The sequence below is a fragment of the Haliotis cracherodii genome, unplaced genomic scaffold (assembly GCF_022045235.1).
Source record: "Haliotis cracherodii isolate W230 unplaced genomic scaffold, xgHalCrac1.p SCAF_18, whole genome shotgun sequence".
Classification (NCBI taxonomy): Eukaryota; Metazoa; Mollusca; class Gastropoda; order Lepetellida; family Haliotidae; genus Haliotis; species Haliotis cracherodii.
In genome coordinates, this window is record NW_027266273.1 from 3,764,209 (window position 1) to 3,791,091 (window position 26,883).

Genomic DNA, 26,883 nt, shown 5'->3' on the forward strand with positions numbered 1-26,883 from the left:
TTGTGATTTGTTGGCGATGGTTTCACACACTCACATAGAGATTTTATCTCAGGAGCAATTGCTAGCCTAGAGGGAAAACATTAGAAGGTCTTTAAACTGTTTTGGGAGCAGCCAAGCAGTGTTATTGTCTTAATATCAAAGAACAATGGTGAACTGATTGAAACATGTTTCTGTTTATCAACTTATTCTTTTTCTGTGCATGTGTTTCCAGAAAATACTGTGTTTGAAATTAAGTATGAAAGTCTTGGGGTAAAAAATCTAATGTTAAAGTTTAAGGGGGTCACTTGATTCAAATACTATAGAAGTTTTTATTTCAAACACATGTTAGTACAACATGCAATAAAATTGGCAAAGGACTTTTGAATGTCATTTTTAGTCAAGTGCAGGATCTTGCCTATAGAACCAGGCTGTGTTTTTTGTGACTACAACAGCCTCAAAATAGCCTATGACGTAAAACTACTTGAAAACATGGTATCTTTTTCCCTGATTAACATGACAGTCACACATCCCAATGACCCCGGTATGACTTAGAACAATTGATGTCAGGTAGGGCTCTTAAGCTGATACATCCCTCAGTAAGAAAAACGATGAAGCGGTAATAGACAACAAGACCTCGTAGTGAAATCAATAAAGACCTACCAACTTTGTCTGTTGTGCAAGCTTGCGTGGCACCAAGACACTGCTGCAGAAGCAGCCATGTTACAAGACGTATTGATCGCTGTCTTGCCACAATGCAAGGTGCTGTCGTCGCAGGAAGCAGAAACAAATTGCTTCATTCAATCTGGAGCTGGCATCTTTGCCTCATCTCCTCATCTTGGTCACCTTCTGCCTCTGTTCTTCCAGTTGATTGACCCCGTTTCATGATCCGTGTTCTTGGTTTCGTAAAGTTTGCTCTGTCACAGTCAGATGCACTTACAGTAATTGACCTTATCTTGTCATGGCTAGCTTTTCAATTGGTGTGGTGTGTGTGTGTGATGTGACTTGATTTGGGCGAGATTCTTTGTGAGATTGTGGGTCGGGTGAAATTGTAAAAGGGAGAGGGTCAGCAGCATTGTGGGTGGTCGGGACTGAAGTTGGAAAGGGTTGAGTGTTGGCAGGAGGACATAGGTTAATGGAAAGTTGGACTGAGGATGGGTAGGCTGAGGGGTGGGCAGGATTTACATTTTGTAGAATTGAGGGTGGCTTAGGGTAAGCAGTATTTAAGGATGGGCAGGATTGAGGTTGGTTAGGTTTGGTTAAGGGCAGGATTGAATTTTAGGGCATTAGGTTTCAGGATTGGCAGCAGTCATCTTCCCAAGGCAAGAGAGTTAACTGACTATCAAAGTCCAGTTTCGATCCTTGCCGAACTAGGCTGGAATTCTTGGGCTCGATCATAGCGCCCCCAGTGGTGATTATGAGTTCTATCCCTTCTAAGCCTCTACTATTGACCAATCCGGTTCCATCACTTGCATTTGTTTCAAACAAAATGGTGGTGCCCAGTCAAGACGATCTGATCGATAATAAAGATCAATATTGTGATAAAACTGGACTTTTAAAGTCAGTTAACTCTCTTGCCTCGGGAAGATGGGCAGCAGTGAGATAATGATATTTTACAATGCATTCATCAATGTTGCATCTATGGCTACTGCAGCCTGTATGTTTGTTTAGTTTGTTGTTTGTTTAATTCCCCACTCAATATGACCGTGGTTTGTAAATTATTGAGACTGACATCAAGTGTATTGATCTACACAATTGGGATACGATTACATCCATCAGTTATTGAGTCTGACCACCCATTGGTCGCCCTTCATGACAAGCATGGGTTGCTGAAGACATTCTAACCCAGAATCTTCACAGGATGCAACCTGTAGAGTATGACCCTGGCAGTGGTTAACATCAGGAACAACAATCCACACTGGGGGTACACTCTGTACCAATTGACCCCCCTTTTAGTTGCACTCATGCGTCCTGGGAATGTAATCTGCCCCAGATTCCCCATTGTATGGCGAGGAATGATACAATGTTATAAATGTATAACAAACGCTTGACCTATTTTGAATTAAATATGTTGACCTGTTGGACAAGAAAATTTAGTGATAGTGTTTTCAAAAGAATATTTCAATATTAAGAAAAAAAATTGGTTGTTTATGCATGCTGTCGATATATTTTCAATCAAATTATAATGGAAATGTTCCATGTAGATTACATACATTTTCAGTTGGGCATTTTTTCATTTTGTTGGGCACAGGTGGCGTGTAGTTAGAAGCATCACATTGATGCAGAGTTGCATTCCTCTCAGTTATAATCGGTTGAACATGGGAATATCTGGGTTAGAATTGGTCTTCAGCTTCCCATGCTTGTCTAAAGAGGCGACTATGCATTTCGTAAGAGGTAACTAACGGGGTTGGATGGTCAGGCTCACTGACTTGGCTGATGCAAGTCCAGAGGGGACAATCTTCTGCGGATCTGCAAATTTGACCACAAATTTGTTAAAATCTTATGGCTTACCCCATAAACACCCCCAAATTATGGACAATGCTTCATTGCAAAGAAGTTTCAGCTGAAAAGGACAATATCCATTCTCATCCCTGCATGTGATCGTGTGCCAATTGCGAAGACCAATGCTCATGGAGTGTTGTGGTAAACAACAAATAAACAAATGTAATCAGTTGATCATGGCTTCAGATCAGGGATTTGCTCTGAAATGTTCCTTGGTCTGTGAACACCATCTACTGCACCCCTTGGGGGTTCATTCATTGGGTCAGCATTGTCCCAAGCCACTAGATGGATTGGATGGTCAGACTCAGTGACTTGGTTGATTGTGTGTCATTATACCCTGATGGCGTGGATCGATGCTGATGCTGTCAATTGCTGGATGTACAGGCCGTGTCAATATAGCTAGAATATTGCTGAGTGCAGCATTAAAAGATGCTGTCCAAAGCAGGTTTTTTACCAAAGTCGGACATTTTTCCTTTTGTGTCAAATGTTAAATAAAAAAATAAATATGAAAATTGTAAAAACATAAATCATGAGAAGAAATGTGGCATTATGAAAACCCCATAAAACAGTTTTATTATGGCTTTTTATAAAGGATTGAGAATGGTTGCACAGGTGGCACTGTTTCCACGATGCTGATTTAGCGCCGACATTGGTAAACTTAGCCAGCTCGTACATCAGTTAAATGCAGCCTTTTGACAGAGACTGAAAATATCTTGCTGTAGAAAATAGCTGGTATGAATGAGGTTTGTTAAAAGAAATTGTAATGAATAATGATCTCACACAGTCAACCTGATTTCATTGTGGATAGAGCGTCTGCCAGAGAGCAGTAGGTCAGGGTTCGATCCGCTGGTCACGGCTCACCAAAAGCTGTTATGTAAATATTCGACCTGACAAACCAGTGACTGACATCATGAGCACTGATCTTTGCAACTGGGATACGATGACATACATCAACCAAATCAGTGAGCCTGACCACTCGATCCCTTAAGCAGTAGTCACCTCTTATGACAAGCATAGTCACCTTTTATGGCAAGCATGGGTTGCTGAAGACCTATTCTACCCCGGATCTTCACAGGTACATCCCCCTCAGTGGCAGAAGTAAATACTACCAATTATAGTTAAACCAAGCCATGTAAACACTCAACAAAGAGAGCATACTAAAGCTTGTCTATTTCAGGACAATCCAATGCAATCGACAACTTCCTGATAGTTCTGTTGACATTTACAAGTCTACTCAAGCTTCTCCTCATCTATAGCGATGCAGCTCAGCGTTGCTGATAACAATGATGCAAAGCTTGCCTTTATCAGCTTGCCTTTATCAGCTTGCCACAACTGTCTAACCATTGTAACAAAGAGCCAATAAATATGGATTAAGTGAACCAACCTCCTTACATTGACTCAAAGATTTCCCCACAGTCCAGCATTTGGCACAGGACTGATATATAATCCAAACTGTGAACAGATTGCTAGACCTTTTATAGAGCTGAATTAGGTCATATTCGGAATTTGGTTGGTATCAAGATTGAAAAAATTGGTCTACTGTTAAAAAAAATGTGTTCTGACCAATTTTGTTTTCATTACCAGTCATTAAAGTTAGATTGTTATATTCTTTTAAATTAGTGCGCTTAAGTGCCATTTACCCTCTTAATTTCATCATTTGTTTGATTTTAAAGTTCAGATATAATTAGCAGATGAGATCTGATTAGGAAAGGGCAAGTTGTATGTCAGTTTGACAATATCAGCAAGTACTGCAGGTTCTCACTGAACTTGAAGATCAAGTAGGGTGAGATGTCTCTTTAGGCCAGCTTGAGAAATTGTACCCATGGTGGGTAAGTAGGGAGTGATTAAATTGTGAAACAATTGGGTGGGTATGCTGCAATCTGATTGGTCGGAAAACATGATTAAATCAGATTTGAAGCCCTGAAATCTTATGGAGTTTTCATTGTGTATAATTTCTTTCCTTGATAAGTATCTTTTTTTTTTCTCTCAATCCCAAATTTGAAAAGAATGTGCCTTTCAGCTTGGTGAAATGAATACCACGTTCATTAAATATTAAGTTTTGATCAGTGTTATGAGAATAGCTTTGATATAGTGGGTTTTTTCCACCAGGCGAGTTCAGTTTCCATATTCCTTCTTTATTCACATCATTTTCAGTTGTATCAAATGCGTGGATTGATTGTCTGGTCCACGCGATTATTTACAGACCACCATCATATAACTGGAATTTTGCTGAGTGCAGTGTTAAACAGCAAACAAACAATAATGTGGCAAACAAACAATAATGTGGCAAACATGTCGTTGGTATCTTGGGCTTTCTTGTAACATTTAGCTGAAATGTTGTTATGAAGTTGAAATATTGTTAAACAAGTCAACTCATTCACAAATTTAGCACACTGGCAATATTATGACAACATTGTATATACAGTCAAACACTGTTGTCAAACTACGATGTGTTAAACTTATGGTTATCTCGAAGTGAAAGCTTGGTCCCTGCATATTCTTTTTTTATTCATATCATTTTCAGTTGTATCAAACCTTGGATATCTTGAAGTATTTATGTAGGCCCCTTCAACTTCCGAAACAGGTGTTTGACTCTGTGTTCTTTGTAATAAGTGTTAAAAAGCACCTGCAAAATAATGATTTGTGTGATTCCAATGTTAGAGTACTGCCACAATATTTCAGGAAATGGCAGAATAAAATACAAAAGGTGACACAGCACGGTCAAGAGCACCTCGGAAACAGACTTTTAGATTAGACCAATGCTTTGAAGTTAAAAATGTTAAAAGTAAAAGATTTAGGGGTCTTTCAATTGAAATATTATAAAAACCTAGGTTGCCCCCTTAATTTCGAACAATGCTTATTGTGCAGCAATAAGGATCCCATGCAAGAATGTCATGTACTTGAGCCTAGTTCATTCCAGAAATTCTCATCAGTATCCGTTGCAGTTCACCATTGTATTGTAAGATAGCATCCTATTATCCTTTATACAGCTATATTAGAGTACTATAATTAGACCTTTCACAGTCACAGACATTGTTTCATCAGCTCCCACTGTTGCTAGGGCAACAAGCTACATGAAATTGTTTACTTGTCGACAGGGATAAAATAGACCACATAACAATTGTTGAAATAAAGTATTAATCCTGCTAAACTGATAATCATTGTATGTGAACAGGGGTCGGAACAACCGATATTCTGAATGTGAATGCATTGTGCAGAATGTTGTATACAAAGCGTATCTAAATAGATATAAGAACGACCTCTTACAATGTGACCATTATATCTATTTCATATGTTCCATGTGGATAGTGATGTCTGTTGTTGTAGATTTCAATCAGTATACTGCAGATGCATAGAGTTTATCCGTAGCTAGGTGTGTCAATTGCATGTTTATTCACTGGAGCTTATTTATCTGCTTAGTGTAATGTACGACTGAAATAGACCTGAATTTCCATGAAGAATGAATTATTAACGTATCCTCCATGTAAATAGCATGTAGGTCACATTGCAAAGGCTTTGGAAATAAACACTAGCCATGGAATTCATAACCAAACTATCTTACAACATAAACTTATTGCAATATCTCGAAACATAAGCACAATTTTTTTTCAAGAACAGTATTCCAATGAAACATTGATATATGATATGAAAACATTGAAATTAATTTCAATGTTTGAAAAATCAATCATTTGGATTTTTAAAAAGATTTCAAGAGAATTGTAAGTCCGTATGTATTGATTTTGAAAGTGTGTAAAAACTAAACATTTTGTTGATTGATCCTGTGAATGTTCTCTCACTATGTACACAGTGCAGAGAATCATTAGGAGGAGAATAGTAGCCATGGATTGCAGTGTATGTTATCAATGATCTGTGGGTTGTTCATAGGAATATTGGCCTTATTTCGAATGTTGAATGCTGCCTATACAGTTTGAGGTTCAATATTGCTGAATAAGGATAAAGGATAACCTTTCCACATGTGACAAGTGTTGTGCCATATTTCTTGAGACTGGATGCAAGAAGCGTTTTTAACAGGATAGAATATACAGATCCGACCATTTGAATATTTCATAATACACAATCTATAGGGTGGGTTATTAGTCTGTAGGAACCGAGAATTAAAGTGGTATTTTCCGGAAAAATATTTCATACACCATAATACTCAAAAGATTTCTGGAATTTGGATCCAATTCAACATTATCACCTAACCAGATTACAACACACATCATAACTGTGTGATCATGTTTGACATCCACAGTGATAGAAACTAACAGTTTTGGCCCACGAGTCCTTATAATGATAACATATAGGAAAACCCTTAAAATGGGCCAATTTCTACTGGTCCTTATGATCCCTTAACTATTGGGCAGTTTGGCAAGGACTACAGGACTAGTGCCAATTTCTAACACTGCATCTATAGGCTCCACTTTGGTCGGAAATCTTTGCTCTCTTTCTTAATTACACGATTTTCCACCTCAAAGGGTACCTGCAGTTTTTCTTTTAGTATTCCTCAAGAAACTAATGGAAGTCAGTGTTGCGGATTCAATACTAATCAGTTTAATTAGAGGAAGAGTTTGCTAATGAAGCTAAGGGGATGGTTCCCTCGGCTAAAGAGATTGTTTCTTGGAGCATATCATTTTATGTTCTGTTAGACTTTTTACAATGGTTACATTTTGTAGATAACAATCAGCTTTGCTGTTTTCAGTGAGTTTAGCGTCATGGATGTTGTGTGTTCCCTGTTTTGAGCATGTAGTGTCAGTGAGTGAGTGAATATGGTTTTACGCCGCTTTTAGCAATATTTCAGCAATATCACGGCGGGGGACACCAGAAATGGGCTTCACATGTAGTGTCAGAAGAAGAGGGGGTGGATACGTGTTTGCTTCTGTAGTATTTTAATCTACTTCTTTAAGATCTCACATTAGGGTAATGACAGGAGCCCTCTGATTGTAGCTTTAATTTAACCCACTGTTTCTGGACCAGTATTTTTACCAAATTCAAATTAAGCTATCAATACAAGCCGTTGCTTTACTTGTCAGAGATAGGCAAATGAGGACAAGTATTTTCTCAGTCATGTATACGAGTCCTTTAATCCAGTATTTGTTAATGCTAGTATCCCCCAAAAAGTGTTTGGTCAGCAAGTTTGGTACCTGGCTTTGAATTCAATGTCAACAAGGACTTATTGATCGTCTCACCTGCCCACATATTTCCAATATTTCTAATGAGTATACACCAGATGTTACCTTCCACCTGTTGTTAGCTGCATAATTTGGATAGTTTAGCATTACCAATCATAATACCTATCAGCATCTCCATCCTCATTGGTCCAGCCTCATCTGGTGAGGGGCCGTCACTGCTGGTGTCAGGTCTTTCATCATTCATTAATAGCAAGTTTTGAGGGCTTTGTCAATAAATTGAGAATTAATTTCCTGGTGTCATGGATCAGGGCGAAGTTCTTTCTTTACACTGGCTGAAATATTAGTCACAGAATGGAGTCATTGTGCTGATGAAGTTGGGGCGATATTGCTGAATATGTTTTTCTAGTAAGGACTGACTGCATGTGTAAAGGGTGGTAGGACTGCATGTGTAAAGGGTGGTAGGGTAGCTTAGTGGTTAAAGCATTGGCTCGTCACTGCAAAGGACTGGATCCGGTTCCACTTATGGGTACAGTATATGAAGCAGGTTTCCTGCCATAACATTGCTGGAATATTGTTCGAATATGATGACGTCATCACTGGGTTGTCTGGTCCAGACTCGATAATTTACAGACCGCCGTCATATAGCTGGAATATTGCTGAGTGTGGCATTAAACAACAAACAAAACAAACACTCACTCATTCATGTTTTGTTATACAGAGCTGTGACCATAGATCTTGTAACTTGTTTGTGGTATAGAACCCTAGACCAATTCAAATTATGACTATTTCCTGAAGCACAGTCGTGTTGAAAGTACACAATAACACACTAACCAAAATAATTGAATTTTCAAATGAGTGTTTGACATCACGTGTACTGTTAATTTCAAAAGATGAAATGAAAATGACTCAATTTCCAGCTCAGTGTTAAAGCTATGATAAGCTACAAAAGAAACCTATAGAATACCATAAATGAATAATCAATTGCTGTTAGTCTCGATCAAATGCACCATATGAATATTTACTGACAGCTACATTATAACCATAAGTATTAATATTAATCTGATTTGAATATTTTTGTATATACATGTAATTGAGATATATGCCATTAATAATCAGTATGAAGGTGTTATGGCCATGAAGCTGCTGATATAATAGCAACATTTATCATTGTTGGCTTTCTTAATGTATTTAATTCTTAAGAATGCTGCAAATTCTGCTGATGGAGCTAGTAAAGCTAGTAGTGCTGTGTTCTGCTGCAGACACGCGTATTACTGCAGTAACGAGCCTAGACCAATTCTAACCCAGATCTACACAGGTCACCACATCAAACAAGATATTCACATTTGGACCAGATATGGTTGTTTGCATTAGAAACAAACCTTGCCAATTTTTGGTACAATGACAAAAAAAGGCACAAGTAACCTTGTCTCCCATTTTATCCACTCAATCCCCATTTTACTGTCTGTTTGTTGTTTGGTCACTAGAAATAATTGCTGAGTCAAGCAGATGAGTTGAAGTCGCAAGTCTCATTGGCCCACGTGCACAAAGCATTCCTAGCTCTAAGACCATCATGTATCAATCCCCTATTTTAACAGATACTTAAAATAGCCATAACGCTAATGAACAACCACAAGCATTGGGCCAACAAAGCAATCCAGAGCCCACTCGCACAAAGCCATCTTAGCGCTAAGATTATCGTAAGCCTATGTTCAAATATGGGAGTTAAGATCATCTTAGCACTAACATCGCTTTGTGCAAATGGGCCCTGGTGCCACTACCATTGTAAGATCATACTTTAACATGGATTTACAATGGTGTTAGCACCAACATTGCTTTGAGAAAGTGGGCTCTTGTACATTTGTATCATTCTGTTTGAGACAAATTATGATATCTCAGGCACTAAGTGTGTGATTATTGATTGAACAACTCTTGGCATGGTCAGTGCAGATGTCAGGTTATTGGTTTGACATGCATGTCTTGTGTATTTCAGACTGACGACAAGTTGCGGCGACACCTAGCGGAGGCAATAGCACGCTGCTGTAACTGGGGCAATAATCGTGTAGCGTTTGGTCGGGAAGGGGCGGTGGCGCCGTTGGTGAAGTACCTCAAGTCACAAGACGAGAACGTCCACAGGTCAACAGCTAGAGCACTCTACCAGCTATCCAAGAATCCAGACAACTGCATCACAATGCATGAAGCCGGAGTGGTTCAGGTTGGTACACTTGTTTCTTTGGGGTTTTTTAACGTTCTCTCACCAATATTCAAGCTATTTGACAACAACCTGTAAATAATCAAGCCTAGACCAGAATAACCAGTGACTGATGTAGTGAATTAAGTTCCCCTCTGTTAGGGCACAATGAAGTACTTAGACTGACCACCCAATCCAACTCACATTGCGTGATACGACGAACATGCTTGCTGAGAACCAAATCTATCCAAGAATTCCTTTGGGAAGGGGCAGGGGCTGACTTGACAGATTACTATTTACCCAAGTTAAGGTAACTGTGGTTCACAGGTGGAGGCCCATTTCTGGAGAATCTCTGATCCCTGAGTGTGTTTTACCTTAAGATGTTAAAAGCTTGTAATTGCTGTTACCATGCCAGTAATATGACAGTGGCCTGCAAATAAACAAATTTGGACAAGACAATCCAGTGATTGATATCATAAGCAACAGTTCATGCTGTCGGAGTATGATGTCACGCCATCAGCCAAGTCACCGATTCTGACCATCCAATCTATGAAGACCACTCTTTCAACCAACATAAGTTGCTGGGAACCTATTCTACCCATCATTCCCACAGGATGGTAGTTTGTGATTATGCCCTATTGGCATACATCTTCCTGAGGCAAGAGAGTTAAATGACTATAAAAGTCCACTTTCCACTAGGCTGGTATTATGGAGTGACATTTTGGCTGGACTAACACGTCTATGCATAGTCCAATCAAAATCGTGCAACAAAAATCGAAATCAGGTTCGTAAACTGTCGTGCAGATTTCGGTCGATTGCATGATTTGCAAAATATGTGCACCGCCAACTTGTCAGCAGATATTTTCCAAATCTTTTCATGTTTTTAATCAAGGTGCTCACGTGATTTGATGCATTTCGCAATATAAGATACGTTATATCACAATATAGATATTGATTATTGATCAGATCGTCTTGACTGGGAGCCACCATTTTGTTTGAAACAAATGCAAGTGATTAGTGAGGTGGAATCTGATTGGTCAATACGATCGAGCCCAGGAATTCCTGCCTAGTTAGGCAAGGGTGGAAACTGGACTTTTGAGGTCAGTTAACTCTGTCTCGGGAAGATGAATTGCATAGTGCATTGATCAAGCATTTAATCACTGGTTTGCCTGGTACAAACTGTTATTTACCAGCCACCATGACATAGCTGGAATTGTGGCTGTGGACTACAGCTTTTAGCAATACTCGATATGATATGTATATATGAGTACATGAAGTTGGAAGAAAAAATGTGAACTCTAGTGTAGTTGGAGAAGTACAAACTTGACTTATTTCTTTATCTAATTCTCTTATCTAGCCCTTGATGAAGATGGTTGGTGCCACTGATGAAGACTTGCAAGAAGCAGCAGCTGGATGTGTTGGGAACATCCGTCGTCTGGCTCTTGCCAATGAAAAGGCCAAATATGCATAATAGGAAAGGACCACAGCCAAAGATCAATCTCAGTGCTGGAGTAACCACAACAGCTTCTATACAGCCGGCATTTCCATACATTTCTCCACTTTACTCAATGGATTTAATAATAATAAATTGATCTCACTTAAAACAGAAACATCACAATTGTACCAACTCAGTTCGTAAACATATGTACTAACTTAAAGGTTATTAACAGATACTTTACTTGTTTGAAATTAAAGTTATTCTTACTCCTTTCAATATTTCATCTATCATTACATTCCGTCCAGTGAGGAAATGTTTGTGTCAGTATGTGATATATATATTGTTATAAACAGCAGTTCAAACTATATTTACCCTCTGTGATAGCAAATCTTGTACACTGTTTTTAATAAATTGTTGACATGTTTTTTGTGTTGGGAGTAATGTGAACTGCCAGAGAGCTAAATCCAACAACAGTGAAGTATAAACCACAGGCCCTGGAGTCATTGCTTAAATATTTCCAGATCAATTTATATATAGTGTCAGAAATATACTGTCCTATTATATCTTTACATATTATAGGATAGTGCATTTCTGACACTTGCGATATTAATTGATCTAGAAATATGTGAGCAACAACACAGGGCCTGTGCTTTAACAGACATTTATTTCCGGTCCTGGCAAAACATTGTTAGTCCGGTCGTGGTCTATTTCGGATACCGGCACCGTGTATTTTGGCGGAGATGATTCCCGGCTCAAAATGATGACTGCAATAACATTAGCATGCGTGCAGTGTTTGTGTTTACCCAACAAGTCAATTGGGGAAACAAGGTAATCAGTGATCGAAATTCTCTGAATTGAGGTGACAAAGAAATGAAGGCAAATTGTTTTAAAAAGCTGACATCTGATGGAGTCATTTAGATCAGGCATTCACCCGACAACCTTTTGAGGGGTTGGGAAATATTTGTACAGATTGGTATACATCTTCCCAAGGCAAGCGTGTCCACTAGCCTATATCAAAGCCTAGTTTCTACCCTTGCCACATCAAGTCTTCTTTTCTTGGCTCGACCCTGGCGCCACCTCGCGTAGATCATGAGTTGTGCCCCTTGTAATTAAAACGCGACATCGAATCTGATTGCTGTTCTTATCTCGTACAGCTTCACAAAGATGGCGGGTCTGAAAATCCGGGTTAGAATAGGTCTTCAGCAATCCATGCTTGCCATAAAAAATGACCATGCTTGTCGCGAGGGGCAACTAACAGGATTGGGCGACTTGGCTGATGCATGTCATTGCATCCCAATTGCGTGGATTGATGCTCATGTCAATGACTGCATTGCCTGGTCAAGACTATTATTTACAGATAGCTGGTATTTTGCTGAGTGCAGTGATAAAAAACAAATTAACAAGACACAAAGATGGTGACTACCTAGTCGGTCAAACGATGAAAAAGATATTCATGTAAACAGACAGAGGTAAATCGCTTTCATATGAAGCTGTACCAGTCTTGGATGTTGATTTTGTTAAATGTTCTCTGGACTATTGCACATGTTGATAGTCAAATCAATCATAATTAGCAAAGTGGGCTTGATGTAGCAAGGGTGCCTCGGGAAGATGATGGGTATGCTGAGTAAAGGATTGGATTCTAATTATAGTAAATTTCTACGAACTGCAACACTTTGGACTCCCATCCCACAAACAGTGATATTCTTCAATTCTTGATTCCGACGCTGAACCATCAGATGTGATATTTGGATGTTTTCTTTTGAAATGAACTCATTGTTTTCACACAGCTACAAGATGCAATGAACACTGATACAAGCTGAATTGTCTCATAGGCATTACTTGACAAAGTAGACACATTTGTGGATAATTTATTTACTGTCAAGTCTTGCTTGACAATGGTTTAAGGATCTATAGTAGGTGTCTACTTTGTCAGATACAAGTTACCATTAATATCTACACCTTCAGCTCAATATTGTAAACCCGACAAGTTACACAGTAAACCTATTTCACCAGTTACTCTAGTGCTTTGTTTGGATCCATCTAGTGATAAAACTTTCAGTGTGTTAGCTTGAAGGGCAAACAGTTGTGACAAGCACTATGATATGATGACCCTGTCCTAACACTGCCAGCCATATCAAGATAGATCCATTGACTGTTCTGTAGTTTCCTCATCACATCAAAACACAATTAACATAAAGATTTTTTATTTCAACATTATACATTTTTTTATGAGCGAGAAAAAAAACCCTACCAAGTGACATTTGTACAGAATGAGTATACACAAAATAGAATTTGGAGACGGTAACTAAGACAATGAACCAGAGAAATATACAAATCTATATTGAATTGCTGGAAAACATGGATTATATAAAAATTAACCATGAATAACAATGAAGCAAACCTTGAAACCACAGATTAGATTGAAAGTATTACCAGGTGGTCAACATGACAGGGGAATTGAGAGATCAAGGAGATATATATAGTGTGATCAATCCACAACAATGACTAGTTCATACGCCCTACTGAGTTGGTTCATTTTCAGGATTTTTTCTCAATCATTGTCCCGTCACTTAAAAGTGATCTGTTATTGCAAGGTTATATGATAACAACTTTAACAAGATTGCTACTTCAACTTTGAAAAACCAGGACGTGCTGCAGTTGTCCCATAAAAATAGATGCAGCAATCGAAGAAATTCATATAAACTCTTAAATGAAGTTTATTTGAGCGTTAATCGCATAACGTGACTAACATGTGATGAGAATTTTTAATAAATTAGATAGTTCAGATCCCATAGTTTTTGTCACACTTTCCAAACGTCTGCAGGATTTGAGAATGTTAACATGATTTTCGCGAAAACATCTCATCTTAGCCAAGTTAAGTCGGTAGATGACATTATGTACAGTATAAACAGACAGCAAGATCTAAACTACACAGAAACGTTTAGTCAGTAATTAACATACAGCAGACAATTACAAGATGAAAATGGGATTTTTTGCTGGTCACAAAATGCTGTCTCAGGAATCAAGCCAGGAATCCTCTTTCCTTGGATTCTCTCACAAGATGGAGCAATGTTAGAAAAATATTCAGATGTCACAGTCTGCTACAACCCAAATCTTTGCCACAGCAACTTGAACAACTTGATCGTGACATCTTACACCACCTCGTACTCCTTCTTGATAGCCTTTCCTAGACAGCAAGCCAAACAGATTCCGAAAACCTGAAACAAAATTGCATCATTAAATTTCAGGTGCTGTGATAGTTTGTTGCAGGCGGAATCTGGGTGTGACAACTTGATTAGATGGGTTTTTGTATGAGGGAATCAAACCTCAGTCATTAAAACAGTCATTTAACTTTAGGCATCTGCTAAGGCAAAATTGTTTAGACTTCTGTCTACATCCTGATACCTTTCTTATTGTAGGCCAATCTTACCAATTATACCCATGGAACTGTTTTCATCGCAAACATAACACTCTTTCCTTTGCTGTCAACAAAGTGATCCTAAATTATTAATACATTTAATACACCAAGCTTCTTTGCCCTAAAGCAGCTGCTCTCACTGATCATGAAGCTGTATTTTTCTTAAATTGAGGTGACATTTTTCTCAGTCACAACAGGATGAGGGCTAGTGCTGAAAGATGGCTCTATGCGACACTACGGTTTGGTTTGTGGAATTTTGAAGGGAAAAAAGTTTTTGTCACAAATTACCTGAACAAAGGCAAGTCCAATCCCAATGCCACCGAGCAAGATCACATTCTGCTTCAGCCAGTCAACGATTCCCTTTTTGCATGACTGAAAAGAGAAGCAAACAAAGTTTAACAATGGTGGCAGTTACAAGTCACGAAGTCTGAAATACAAGGATTAGGGCTGCATCATTCTACACTTGGCAGCTCAATATGTTGGGAATGTCAGACTGCTGACAAGCCACAAAAAAACAATTGGATTTGCTTTCTTTATTTTTTGTTTGTTGTTTTACGCCGCACTTGGCAATATTCCAGCTATATGACAGCTATATATATGTCTGTAAATCATACGGTCTGGACCAGACAATCCGGTGATTGAAATCATGAGCATCGATCCACGCAATTGGGATCGATGACATGCATCAACTAAGTCAACGAGTCTGACCACCCGATCCCGTTAGTCACTTTTACGACAAGCATGGTAGTGAGTCAAGCAGGAATAAAATTACGAAATTAATTAATGGCTTTACATCATATAACAATGGTTCACATAGTAAAATAAACTCAAAATTAATCGTTCTGGTAGTCCCTCATCGACTGCAAGTTTAATAAAGCTCTGTTATATTGGCAAGACTTACTTTAGTGTAAATGGCATCCGTACTGTTGAACGACCGAGACGCACACGCTGTGGAGCCAATGCTCTTGCAACATGACTCTGGTGGCTTAGTTAAGTACTCGTGCCAGCTAGTGTAGTTGTCTGCTCCACAGCATTTGAACTGAAACAAATAGTATTGTCATGACAACTAAAGATACGGAGACTTACCAACGTCTATCTACATTCCAGACCATGGGAGTCAAGGTATTGGAGGGTATTGCAAAATAACTGGCATGCCAGTATATTACAATATGGCAATCGGCAATACATGTATCGAATTCAATTCTGGCATATCAATATTTTCGGATACAGTCACAGAAGAATAAATACATAAATAACACATGTAGAGAGAGGTATTTAAGGATTGACATGGTGCCTCAATATAAATTATTTATGTTCATTTACAAATTGTTTTTCTACAGGATGCAATATTCTGCTTCCGGTAAAACCCTGCCAGATAACACTTGCATCATTAATAGCAAAAGTATGGACTAACTAAGATAAACGCTGAATTACACTGATGGAAAGAGCAAGTTCAGTTGGGTTTTACACAGCATAATTCCATGATATCCCACAATCTGTGCTTCGTTTATCCATCAATTCTGAGGCTTTTTAAATGCAATGAATAAATTGTGGAGGCTTTAAGCAGACCAAAGTATGTCTGGATTCAAGAACCTTCAAAAGAATCCTAACTTATTTCATGGTCAGAATAGCTCCACTTGCACATCCAAATACACACACCAAAGATTGGTTGGTTGGTTTGCTGTTTAACGCCACACCCAGCAATATTCCAGCTGTGGCGGTCTGTAAGTAAACGAGTATGGACCAGACAATCCAGTGATTGACATCATGAACATCGATCCACGCAATTGGGACAGATGACATGTATCAACCAAGTCAGCAAGACTGACCACCAGATCCCGTTAGTCGTCTTTTACGACAAGCATGGGTTGCTGAAGACCTATTCTACCCCGGATCTTCACAGGTCCATTGGTCAAAGATGAATAAAACACATCTTACAGACTGCTGGATGAACTTCCATCCGTCCTGCACGTCCTTCGATGTGTTGAACTGGGCTTGAGCTTTTTCCATCTTTTCGACTGCTGTAGATTCAATCTGAAACAAAACCACTCACTGACACTGCTGCATTTCAATCTCAGATGTAGTAAAACACTGAATCGTATATTGTGCTAAGCATGTGAACCTTATGCAAGTGTAATATTTTCTCTCCATCATACCGAGTATTGCCAATACTAATAGTTCAGAAACATTCGAGGTTTGAAAATTCAGTTTTTTAAATGAAAACGCAGTATTTCTGTGACTATAACAACATTCCTGGACATCTGCTCTTGATCTTTCCTGACATGGGGTATGTGTGGGAACCCTCTAACAGCATACATGTCTCAGGTAAGCACCTATGTTTGGCCTTTCTATGTTGAAAACTGCACGCAGCAATACACCATATGACGGTGGACTATAAATAATCAACTCTGGACCAGACAATCCAGTGATTGATGTTGTGAGCCACAATTCACACCGTCAGGGTACGATGACTTGCTATCAATCATTTGGTCGCTTCATACAACCTGCACAAGCGAGTTAACATATAAAGACACGTCGGCAGTATTTCAGACATAAAGTACAACTAGTATAGGTTGCTGAGGATCCAGAAACCCAACTGGGGGCACATCTTTGATAATCATTTTATCAAGTAAAACATCAGCAAGGGTAACCCAAAAAACATGTTACAATCTTGCTAATCATTCAACCTGAAGCACATTAACATCAAGTAGATAAGATACTGCATATCCATGTGAGTTTAATTTTATTACAAATATGAAACTTATCAAGCTTTTCATATGCTCTTGCCTGATTTCATATTTAAGAAATAACCATAACATAGTCCAAGGGCATTGCTAGTAGAGGCTTTCAGTATAAGCTTTTAACCCACATATACGAAACTGAATTGTCTGATAGGCAGTTCTTAGAAGCTGATGGATAACAAATTAGACAGTTTATGGAGAACTTCTTTCATTATACCGTAACAGCAATGTTTCCATAAATATCCTCATACTGTTTTCAGTCATATTATTAGCGACAACAAGAGTATAAGGATCTATACCTAAATGATGCTATTACTGTAAAATAAAGAAGCTGTTATCCATAAATTTGGTCTACTTTGATATACCAAACTGTTTATGAACTTGGTCAAATTACACACACAATTTCGTATTTCACTTTCATCAATTTGGGTTTTTTAAATTAAAGGAGGTTGTTTTAACAATTGAGTTCAGCCAATGCGTTTTTCTCTCACAACATGTGAGATGATACCAGATACCTCTCAGACATTTGATTTTTCAAAAAGTTAAAATTGTCAGGTTTATCAAATCTCCAATCTGATAGGGTCACATTATGACAATCTTGAACATCCCATGTATTCTGACATACCTGGTCTCGGAGAACGAATCCAGCAATTCCTCCGCCAATCTCAAGGATGAAAATAACTACTAAGAGACCAGCAAACTGAAAGACAAACAAACAGCTTTTTACAACCATCACTACATTCACAGACAATTAGACACCATCTCTCAGGATCATAGTGCCTGTATACTGACATCACACAAAAATTTCTCCTTTTTTTTTTTACATCACTTGGACCCTGGGCACTTAAATCACCTCGGTCACAGAAATCAATTATTTGTTTATCACAGACTATGAATTATATGCATGTAACCATGGTAACAGGAAATGAATAACCTAAACAAGATATACATTCTAAGCTAAGCTAGACAATCAAACAAAGCAGTTTGAAAGATTAGCCCGAGACCTTGTCGCCCATCCCTGAAATAACACGACCTCTATAATGTCTATATTCTGAGCAATTTAGATCCTCTATCCTGCATGTCTAATTCCTGATCCAGAACTTCTAGGAATGTGGGTCCCTTGACACTTAGGTTTAATCAGTCTGAATGTTCAACCATTTCAGTTCTTCTTATAATATCACATGTTAATGTTACATTGTTAGAAATTATGAGGTCCTTGTGGGTGCCGCTATTGTATTTGAAATTAGGATCCCTAACACTTCTTACCACTAAGAAGATCACAAGGACATGGAATAATTTTGCATGTGCATATGATCCTCCCTTCCTGACCTCAATATACCTCCTCATTCTCCCACACCCACTGATACTATCGTACTTGTATTCAAGTTCCTAGACTAACATCTAGTCTCTGAAATGAACATATCTTACATTAAAAAAACAGCTGTTCAGTTATCTTAATAAAAATATAATAAAAAGGAGACCAGTGACTCTTCATTTTCAGATACTGCAGTGATCTAGACTTGCCAAACATTATGGACTTGCATGGGCTATATTTGATATATATTTGTATCAGGGTCTGTAAGACAGACTATAAAGTTCCCTAAATGCCCCATTTCACAAGATGAGGGTGATGACAAGGATCCCCTGTCTATCATGTTTTACTTTTGAGGGAGCAGATGATCACCCTTCCCATTGAGCCACCCTGTACAGTCCTCAGCATAGAAGCCCATGTCAGTGTCATACTTACCGTCATAATACAACAGTGGTTTTCCCTGCATGCTCCCAGACATCCGAAGGCAGCAATGAGGAAGATTATAACACCAACAAATATGAGCAGAATACCAGGTCCATTATATTCACTGCCGAAAATGGAGGCCACATCCGTCAACTGTGTCTGGACGTAAGCACCGACACCAATCAGCGCACAACCAACAATCTGAAATAAAAAAACGCAGTGACAGAAATGTGGTTTTTTTTCGGTGCCCAACGGGGCAATCACAAAGATGTTCAGGTGTGTGCGTAGGGATCTAACTGTACCAACGATAATAAATTTTAATCCATCTTTAATCTCGAAGGATGTCATTTCACCATGACATGGATAACAAGCAGTTTTCAATATGTGGATTGCAACGGTTATTGAATGTTGTTGTATGCATTTATCATGTTCAATGTGTTTGTCGAGTTTACTCATGTACAGCCACGTGAAGATCGCGGTCATAACAGGTCTAAAGCAGGGGTGACTATGCTTGTCGTAAAAACCGACTAACGAGAATGGGTGGACAAGCTTACTACCTTGGTTGATGCATGTCATCATATCCCAATTGCATGGATCGATGCTCATGATATCAATCACTGGATTGTCTGGTCCAGGCTCCATAATTTACAGACCGCCATCATATTAATACACGACAGGAACTGAATCTATTTTCTTTCAAGCATGCCGCAAACACTCAAATATGTTTAGATATGCCCTTTGGAATTTAAGTTTGCCAACAAGAATAAATACTTTTGAGATATCTTTGATTCTGGCATCTGCCAGACAAATAGTGACAAGTTTGTCCCCTTTTTTCAAGAGACTGATATTTTAATACGCCAATCAGCTCTCGTTTCCTCATACTGTCCATTAAGCATTTTATTCATATGACTTCACATAACAAATATTATTATCAATAAATATGATTTCTACTAAGTTACAGCAGAACATGGATATAATGAACTACAAGGGACTGGAGAATTCAGTTTGCTATATACGTTGTTCGTTCGGAAACATCCGCCATCTTGGATAAAACGAAACAAAACACATAAATTGACTTGTATTTGCAGTGATTACATTGTAACATTTAATTGATAGCATTTCATAACATTCATTTAATACTATTAAATTTATTACATTAACATGGTTAAGAACCTGGTTTATAAAATAAGTATTTAGCATTTCATGATTTACATACGGGGAGATGTGTAGTCGGTGATTATGCTCTGACCTGGTAATGCTGTGAAACTGCATAGGTTTAATGTTTGTACTACAGACAAGATTAGTCCAATTACATGAACGGGTAAGGTTAACATAATACAAATTTAACCAGGCTGATTGTGTTGATTCGCCACCGATTGCGTAATGTGGGAGGAAAGCCTGAAGTGATGCAGGTCTCAGACGTTTACCACTTCGGTGAAACCCACGGGCACAGGTATGGTGCTGACAAACTTGGATTCGAACCCACAATCATAGGTTTGGGGCGTGCCCTAGTGACGCAACTCTGCACAGCGAATCGCTGCGTCTGGGCCAACCAGGAAAGTTCAAGAACCAATAAGCCAGTGTAAAACCAAATGAGAAGATAACAGTCAACTGGTTCAAACTTGTTCCTTTGTATTACTTTCAATAGATTTTATTTGGAGCTAATTAGCTTCCTTGACAAAAATACACTGAACCAGTCTGTTACTGTTTAATTCACTCTGAAACAAGTGTTATCTTAGAAAATGACATGAAATTTGACATAACCACGAAGTGGCCTCTTATCAGTCTAGCTGGTTCAGTACTTAATGTATGACCCAGGTGATAAGATGACATATAATGTTTGTTTTTAGCAATTTTGGTATTGGATTACATCTCTTCCACATGTGCAACTTGACCCAAGAAGATCCTGGGTAGAATAGGTCTCCAGCAACAGCAAGGTGACTATGCTTGTCGCAAGAGGCAACAAATGAGTTTGGGTGATCATGATCGCTGACTTGGTTGATGCATGCAGTGGTAGAAACTAACAGGTTTGATCCACTAGTCCTTATAATGACAACATATGGCAAAACTCTTAAAAAGGGCAAAATTCGACTAGTCCTTATGATACCTTAACTATTGGGCAGTTTGGCAAGGACTACAGGACTAGTGCCAATTTCTAACGCTGTGCATGTCATCGATCCCAATTGCATTGTTCAATGCTCATGATCCTAATCAATGGATTCTTTGGTCCAGACTCGATTATTTACAGACTGCTGTCATATAGCTGGAATATTGCCGAGTGCGGTGTAAAACAACAAACACGTACGACTTAGATGTACACAACTGGATATGTACATATAGTATGATTGTTGTTAAATGCCGCAAAAGGTCTAACAGAATAGGTTTTGCAAATTATTGCTCACAACCATGCTGGCATTATTATACAACAGACTGTTAAAAGCTCATAACCTTACTCATTACATGTAAAATATCCTGTTTCTCCGTAAACTTTCACCCACCAATGACCTTGAAAACTCAATAGCTAGGACAAGAATTATACAGTTACAGCAGTATCATGTACCAGTGCCACTTCTGGGACATAGTTATGAAACTAGAAGTATCCCCATGTCGCATGCATTTGAGTCTCGCCTTTTCAAGCCCCAAAACAAAATGTGACTACACGATTAATTGTTATCAAGGTGGACCCTTCAAAGCGCAGTTGAGACACTGTGTTTGCCACTTACCACTGAATTTGTTGCAAATTAAGCTACATGAGGTAAGATATTCAATGAGTAAAGAAAACATACCTCAAAACTTACTTTTAAATGCACATTTTAATCAAACTTGATCTGATATTTTATTTGGTATCAGAACTGCACCGATGATGTATCAGTTGCTGTTTGTAAATTTCCTGTATGTAATGTCATGTGACTGATCATGTTGTGCATCCATTTTAACTTGATTAATTGAGGGGCTCAAAATCATGTGACGTAACAAGATGGCACCTGATCAACTAGTTTCACAAGGCAAGACCTATTCAGAAAAATTAATAAGACATGGTCATTTGACCATCCAAGGATTAACAGAAAAACATGTTCTTCATAACTTCATTTTAGTGAATTGGGATTGTTACTATATATATAATTAGAAATACTTCTTTGGGGCTTGTAAACCTTAACACGAGGATACATTAATTTAAGTGTCGATCACATTGTGAACAGCTCTTTTGCAGTTACACAAACATTTTACATGTAGATCTAAGTTTCTTTTGAAACCTTCACCTACCCCAAAAATTAAAGAGCAAGGACAATAATGATACCATTGCACACAGCTAAATCCTGAATTCAGCTCAACACAAACGGAACCAATTTAACATGAGCCCTTTAGGTATGTGCCACTTCCTTGTATGGTTTTACATGAAACGAATGTATTACATTTCAGATTACATGTGTGAACTTGTTATCAAAAACGCGAAACATCAGTTGATATTATTGCTGGCGCTACTAATCTTCCTGTTAGGCTTCACCATACAAAGCTGATGATAAACGAAGTTTTAGATTTAAATTGATCCTTTCTAAACATGATTCATTCCAGCGCTCTCAAAACTCATTTTGTGTTGATTCGCCCACCGCGTCGACACCCTCACTTGCCACATCACAACAGTTTAGATCCTCGGCATTACAGATTGTCTGTCGAATATTGTGTCGTATAATGTTTCCTTAAACTCACTTAGAAAGCTGTCACTAAAATCTGTCAGCTCCGAAATAGTATGCATTAAAATCTGGCGATAAAATTTCCAGCTGTCAAATAAAATCGAAATATTTTTACCGGTCAAGGGTCAACCCCATGCTTATTTGCACTTCAAAAATTTGGCGTATCATTGAAACTGTAAAGCCAACACATTTGAAACATAATAACTTACAACCTTCATTTCAAATTGAAATGAGAAATGTCTATTTAAAACGTCCAAGGCCATATCATGATGTAAACAGTGCTATTGGTAACTGCGATTAGTGCGAATTCTTCTACGGGCTTCATCAAACATATTCGAGTCTTTAATAATATATTTGTTGAACTTACCACAAAAATGATGTTGAACACCATAAGAAGAACTTTCACTATTTTCATTCCACCCTCCATGTTTGGACTTTGATGTTTTTCCCGTCTATAAAATAAAACAAGGCTTCTCCTGCCTTACGTTCTCTGTACCTCGCGCCACCAAGCACCTGACTGCCTCAATATATTCCTCCGCGCAGACAAAGTAATTCCGGGATAGCCTGGAAAATGAGTTCTTCACGAGTCGGTCTGTTTGGCGCTATTTGTGCAGTGACAATTAATCCGAAATGATTTTACTGAAATATACACAAGTGCGATGATGTTTCTCAACTTCAGACTGGGTGAAATAGGGAAAATGTGAGACCTTATAAATAATGAAATGCTCACGTGGTCCGCACGTCACACTCCCTGTGTCACAGTCACATGAGCGAAGTGATTGTGTGTGGTCACTGTATTACGACATAGACTTTAATTGAATATGAGGAAGGTGGGATGATTTGGAAATGATTGATGACAATTGTGCTTTTTTTAAAGTCAGCTATTACTTAAACTACTGTGCACGTAAGATACTTATGTGTGAATGAGTGTTTACAATGAACACATATGTAAAGATGTTTGTGTGTGTGTGTGTGTGTGTGTTATATAATATCTATATGTAATAATGATGTATTACTAAACAGTTTTAGTCATGAATACTCATGAGACTCGGCATGTGAATCTCTGGTTTAGGTGATACATGTATATATATATATATATATATATATATATATATATATATATATTTATGAGTTGTGAATGATACTGAATATTTACTTTGCACCTGGGGAATATATCTGCGCCTTCGACCGTAATATATTTCATTCGTCAATTAATTCGTTCCTTCATCACACCCTTCATGATAATGACATACATGTGATTTGATTTATCACGTTCCAACTATACCTAGCTCTATTTATAACCTATTACTCACACACACACACACACACACACACACCACATGGATTACCACTATGTCTTTCAGCACTATAGAATTCTATTTGTATCACTATGTCATATCAACGGGACCAGTGACGTCACAGGCCGTGGACTCGCGATCTTTATCAGAGCGTTTTCCTCCATGGACTCTGTACATTATGTATTAGCAGGAAACATTTTTTTTCATAGTCGACGTGAAATCTGCTCACGTAACGAATAGCAATAGACCTTTTCTCGAGCAAGCTACAACTGACACCTTTGTGCATTACATATAAAAGTTCTGTTATTAAAAGGGTCAGGTAGCCTAGTGGTCAAAGCGTTCGCTCGTCACGACGAAGACCCGACATGGGTATCATGTGTGACGGCGGTCTGTAAATATTCGAGTCTGGACAAGACAATCCAGAGATTTCCTTTACGAACATCGATCAATTTGCATACGATGACATGCATCAACCAAGTTAGCGAGCCTGATCACCCGATCTCATTAGTCGCCTCTAGCGACAAGCGAAGTCGCCTTTTGCGGCAAGCATGGGTTGCTAAATACCTATTCTTCCCCGGATCTTCACGGGTCAGACCATGAATTGGATATGTTTATCACTTTTGGCGAGTCCGTCTATGCCCAGTGTTCGACTCTTGTATGCTACAGATTTAGTGACAGCTTTCTGACACTTTCCCCAGTGCAGACACGGGAAGAGGTCGATTCACGAACCGCTAAGCAATGCAAAACTGACCACGTTTATTGAATGCGGGCTTTATATACTTTTGATTAGAGTGAAACTTCCTGACACATCAGAACAAGTAATACATTACATATATCACATCCGGGTGAGTAAAATACAGTCAAATTTCTTAATATGTCGCGGAAATCAAACAACGCATTTCCTAAAATACGCATAAATCAGTTCAGAACTTCAATCGTGACCCTCACAATGTTAACCTGCCGTGTAACCTTGACACCGAACGCGTGCACAAATAACACAAGATGCTCGTGCAACAGCTTGGTTTAACTCGCCAATCAAGAGTGGAACGGACTGTAGATTTGGAATTACTCAACCGTTAATTTGATCCCCCAGGCTGCTGGTAAAGTGTATCACACATCTTCGACCTGCGCCCTTTTCTGAAACTTATGACTGTAATATAACTTTCAAAGCTGTGTATCCCCAGATTTGAAGAAATCCCTGTTTCTGAATTAAATTTTAAAAAACCCAAAAAGAATAAATCCGAGATATATTTTTTTACCTTTTCACTCACTCAACCACCCACTCGCACACTTCTTCCCCCACTCCCTCATCAATTCAAGTACTCACTCACTCACTCAACTAATCTCATTCACTCACGCAACTACTCTCATTCACTCACACAACCACTCTCATTCACTCACTCAACTACTATCATTCACTCACACAGCCACTCACTCAACTACTCTCATTCACTCACACAGCCACTCACTCAACTACTCTCATTCACTCACACAACCACCCACTCAACTACTCTCATTCACTCACACAGCCACTCACTCAACTAATCTCATTCACTCACACAACCACTCACTCAACTACTCTCATTCACTCACACAACCACTCACTCAACTACTCTCATTCACTCACACAGCAACTCACTCAACTACGCTCATTCACTCACACAACCACTCACTCAACTACTCTCATTCACTCACACAACCACTCTCATTCACTCACTCAACTACTATCATTCACTCACACAGCCACTCACTCAACTACTCTCATTCACTCACACAGCAACTCACTCAACTACGCTCATTCACTCACACAACCACTCACTCAACTAATCTCATTCACTCACACAGCCACTCACTCAACTAATCTCATTCACTCACACAACCACTCTCATTCACTCACACAGCCACTCACTCAACTACGCTCATTCACTCACACAACCACTCACTCAACTAATCTCATTCACTCACACAGCCACTCACTCAACTAATCTCATTCACTCACACAACCACTCTCATTCACTCACACAGCAACTCACTCAACTAATCTCATTCACTCACACAACCACTCACTCAACTACGCTCATTCACTCACACAGCCACTCACTCAACTAATCTCATTCACTCACACAACTACTCTCATTCACTCACACAGCAACTCACTCAACTACGCTCATTCACTCACACAACCACTCACTCAACTACGCTCATTCACTCACACGGCCACTCACTCAACTAATCACATTCACTCACACAACTACTCTCATTCACTCACACAGCAACTCACTCAACTACTCTCATTCACTCACACAGCAACTCACTCAACTAATCTCATTCACTCACACAGCCACTCACGCAACTACTCTCATTCACTCACACAGCCACTCAATCAACTACTCTCATTCACTCACACAGCCACTCACTCAACTACCCTTATTCACTCACACAGCCACTCACTCAACTTCTCTCATTCACTCACTCAACTACTCTCATTCACTCACACAGCCACTCACGCAACTACTCTCATTCACTCACACAGCCACTCACTCAACTACTCTCATTCACTCACACAGCCACTCACTCAACTTCTCTCATTCACTCACACAACCACTCACTCAACTAATCTCATTCACTCACACAGCCACTCACTCAACTACTCTCATTCACTCACACAACCACTCACTCAACTACGTCATTCACTCACACAGCCACTCACTCAACTACTCTCATTCACTCACACAACCACTCTCATTCACTCACTCAACTACT

The 26,883-nt window shown here is 38.8% G+C and overlaps 2 protein-coding genes across 3 annotated transcripts in view; one reads left to right on the forward strand and one right to left on the reverse strand.

Moving 5' to 3' along the window:
• LOC139465678 (outer dynein arm-docking complex subunit 2-like) overlaps nt 1–11,659 on the forward strand; it is a 129,728-nt gene extending 118,069 nt beyond the window's left edge. For both annotated transcript variants that reach the window (XM_071247451.1, XM_071247450.1), the window contains exons 19-20: nt 9,601–9,822; nt 11,156–11,659. In XM_071247451.1, coding sequence (XP_071103552.1) covers nt 9,601–9,822; nt 11,156–11,269 — 336 coding nt within the window. In that variant the 3' untranslated portion in view covers nt 11,270–11,659. The remainder of the gene's footprint in view (nt 1–9,600; nt 9,823–11,155) is intronic.
• Nucleotides 11,660–13,423: 1,764 nt separating this feature from the next.
• Nucleotides 13,424–23,526, reverse strand: LOC139465682 (CD63 antigen-like). The gene is made up of 7 exons (XM_071247458.1): nt 23,190–23,526; nt 19,143–19,331; nt 18,021–18,095; nt 16,593–16,688; nt 15,556–15,693; nt 14,943–15,026; nt 13,424–14,454 (listed from the first exon to the last, which is right to left on the reverse strand). Exons 1-7 carry the CDS (start codon nt 23,247–23,249, stop codon nt 14,389–14,391), a joined length of 708 nt encoding a protein of 235 aa, XP_071103559.1. The 5' UTR covers nt 23,250–23,526; the 3' UTR covers nt 13,424–14,388.
• Between the last annotated feature and the right edge of the window lie 3,357 nt (nt 23,527–26,883).

Excerpts from the sequence above, each read along its gene's own strand:
- LOC139465682 (XM_071247458.1), bottom strand. The coding sequence starts at position 23,249 with ATGGAGGGTGGAATGAAAATAGTGAAAGTTCTTCTTATGGTGTTCAAC. Across the intron at positions 18,096-19,142 it reads ACCACTGTTGTATTATGACG|TTTGCTGGTCTCTTAGTAGT; the intron begins GTAAGTATGACA and ends TTTGTCTTTCAG. Across the intron at positions 16,689-18,020 it reads GATTCGTTCTCCGAGACCAG|ATTGAATCTACAGCAGTCGA; the intron begins GTATGTCAGAAT and ends GTTTTGTTTCAG.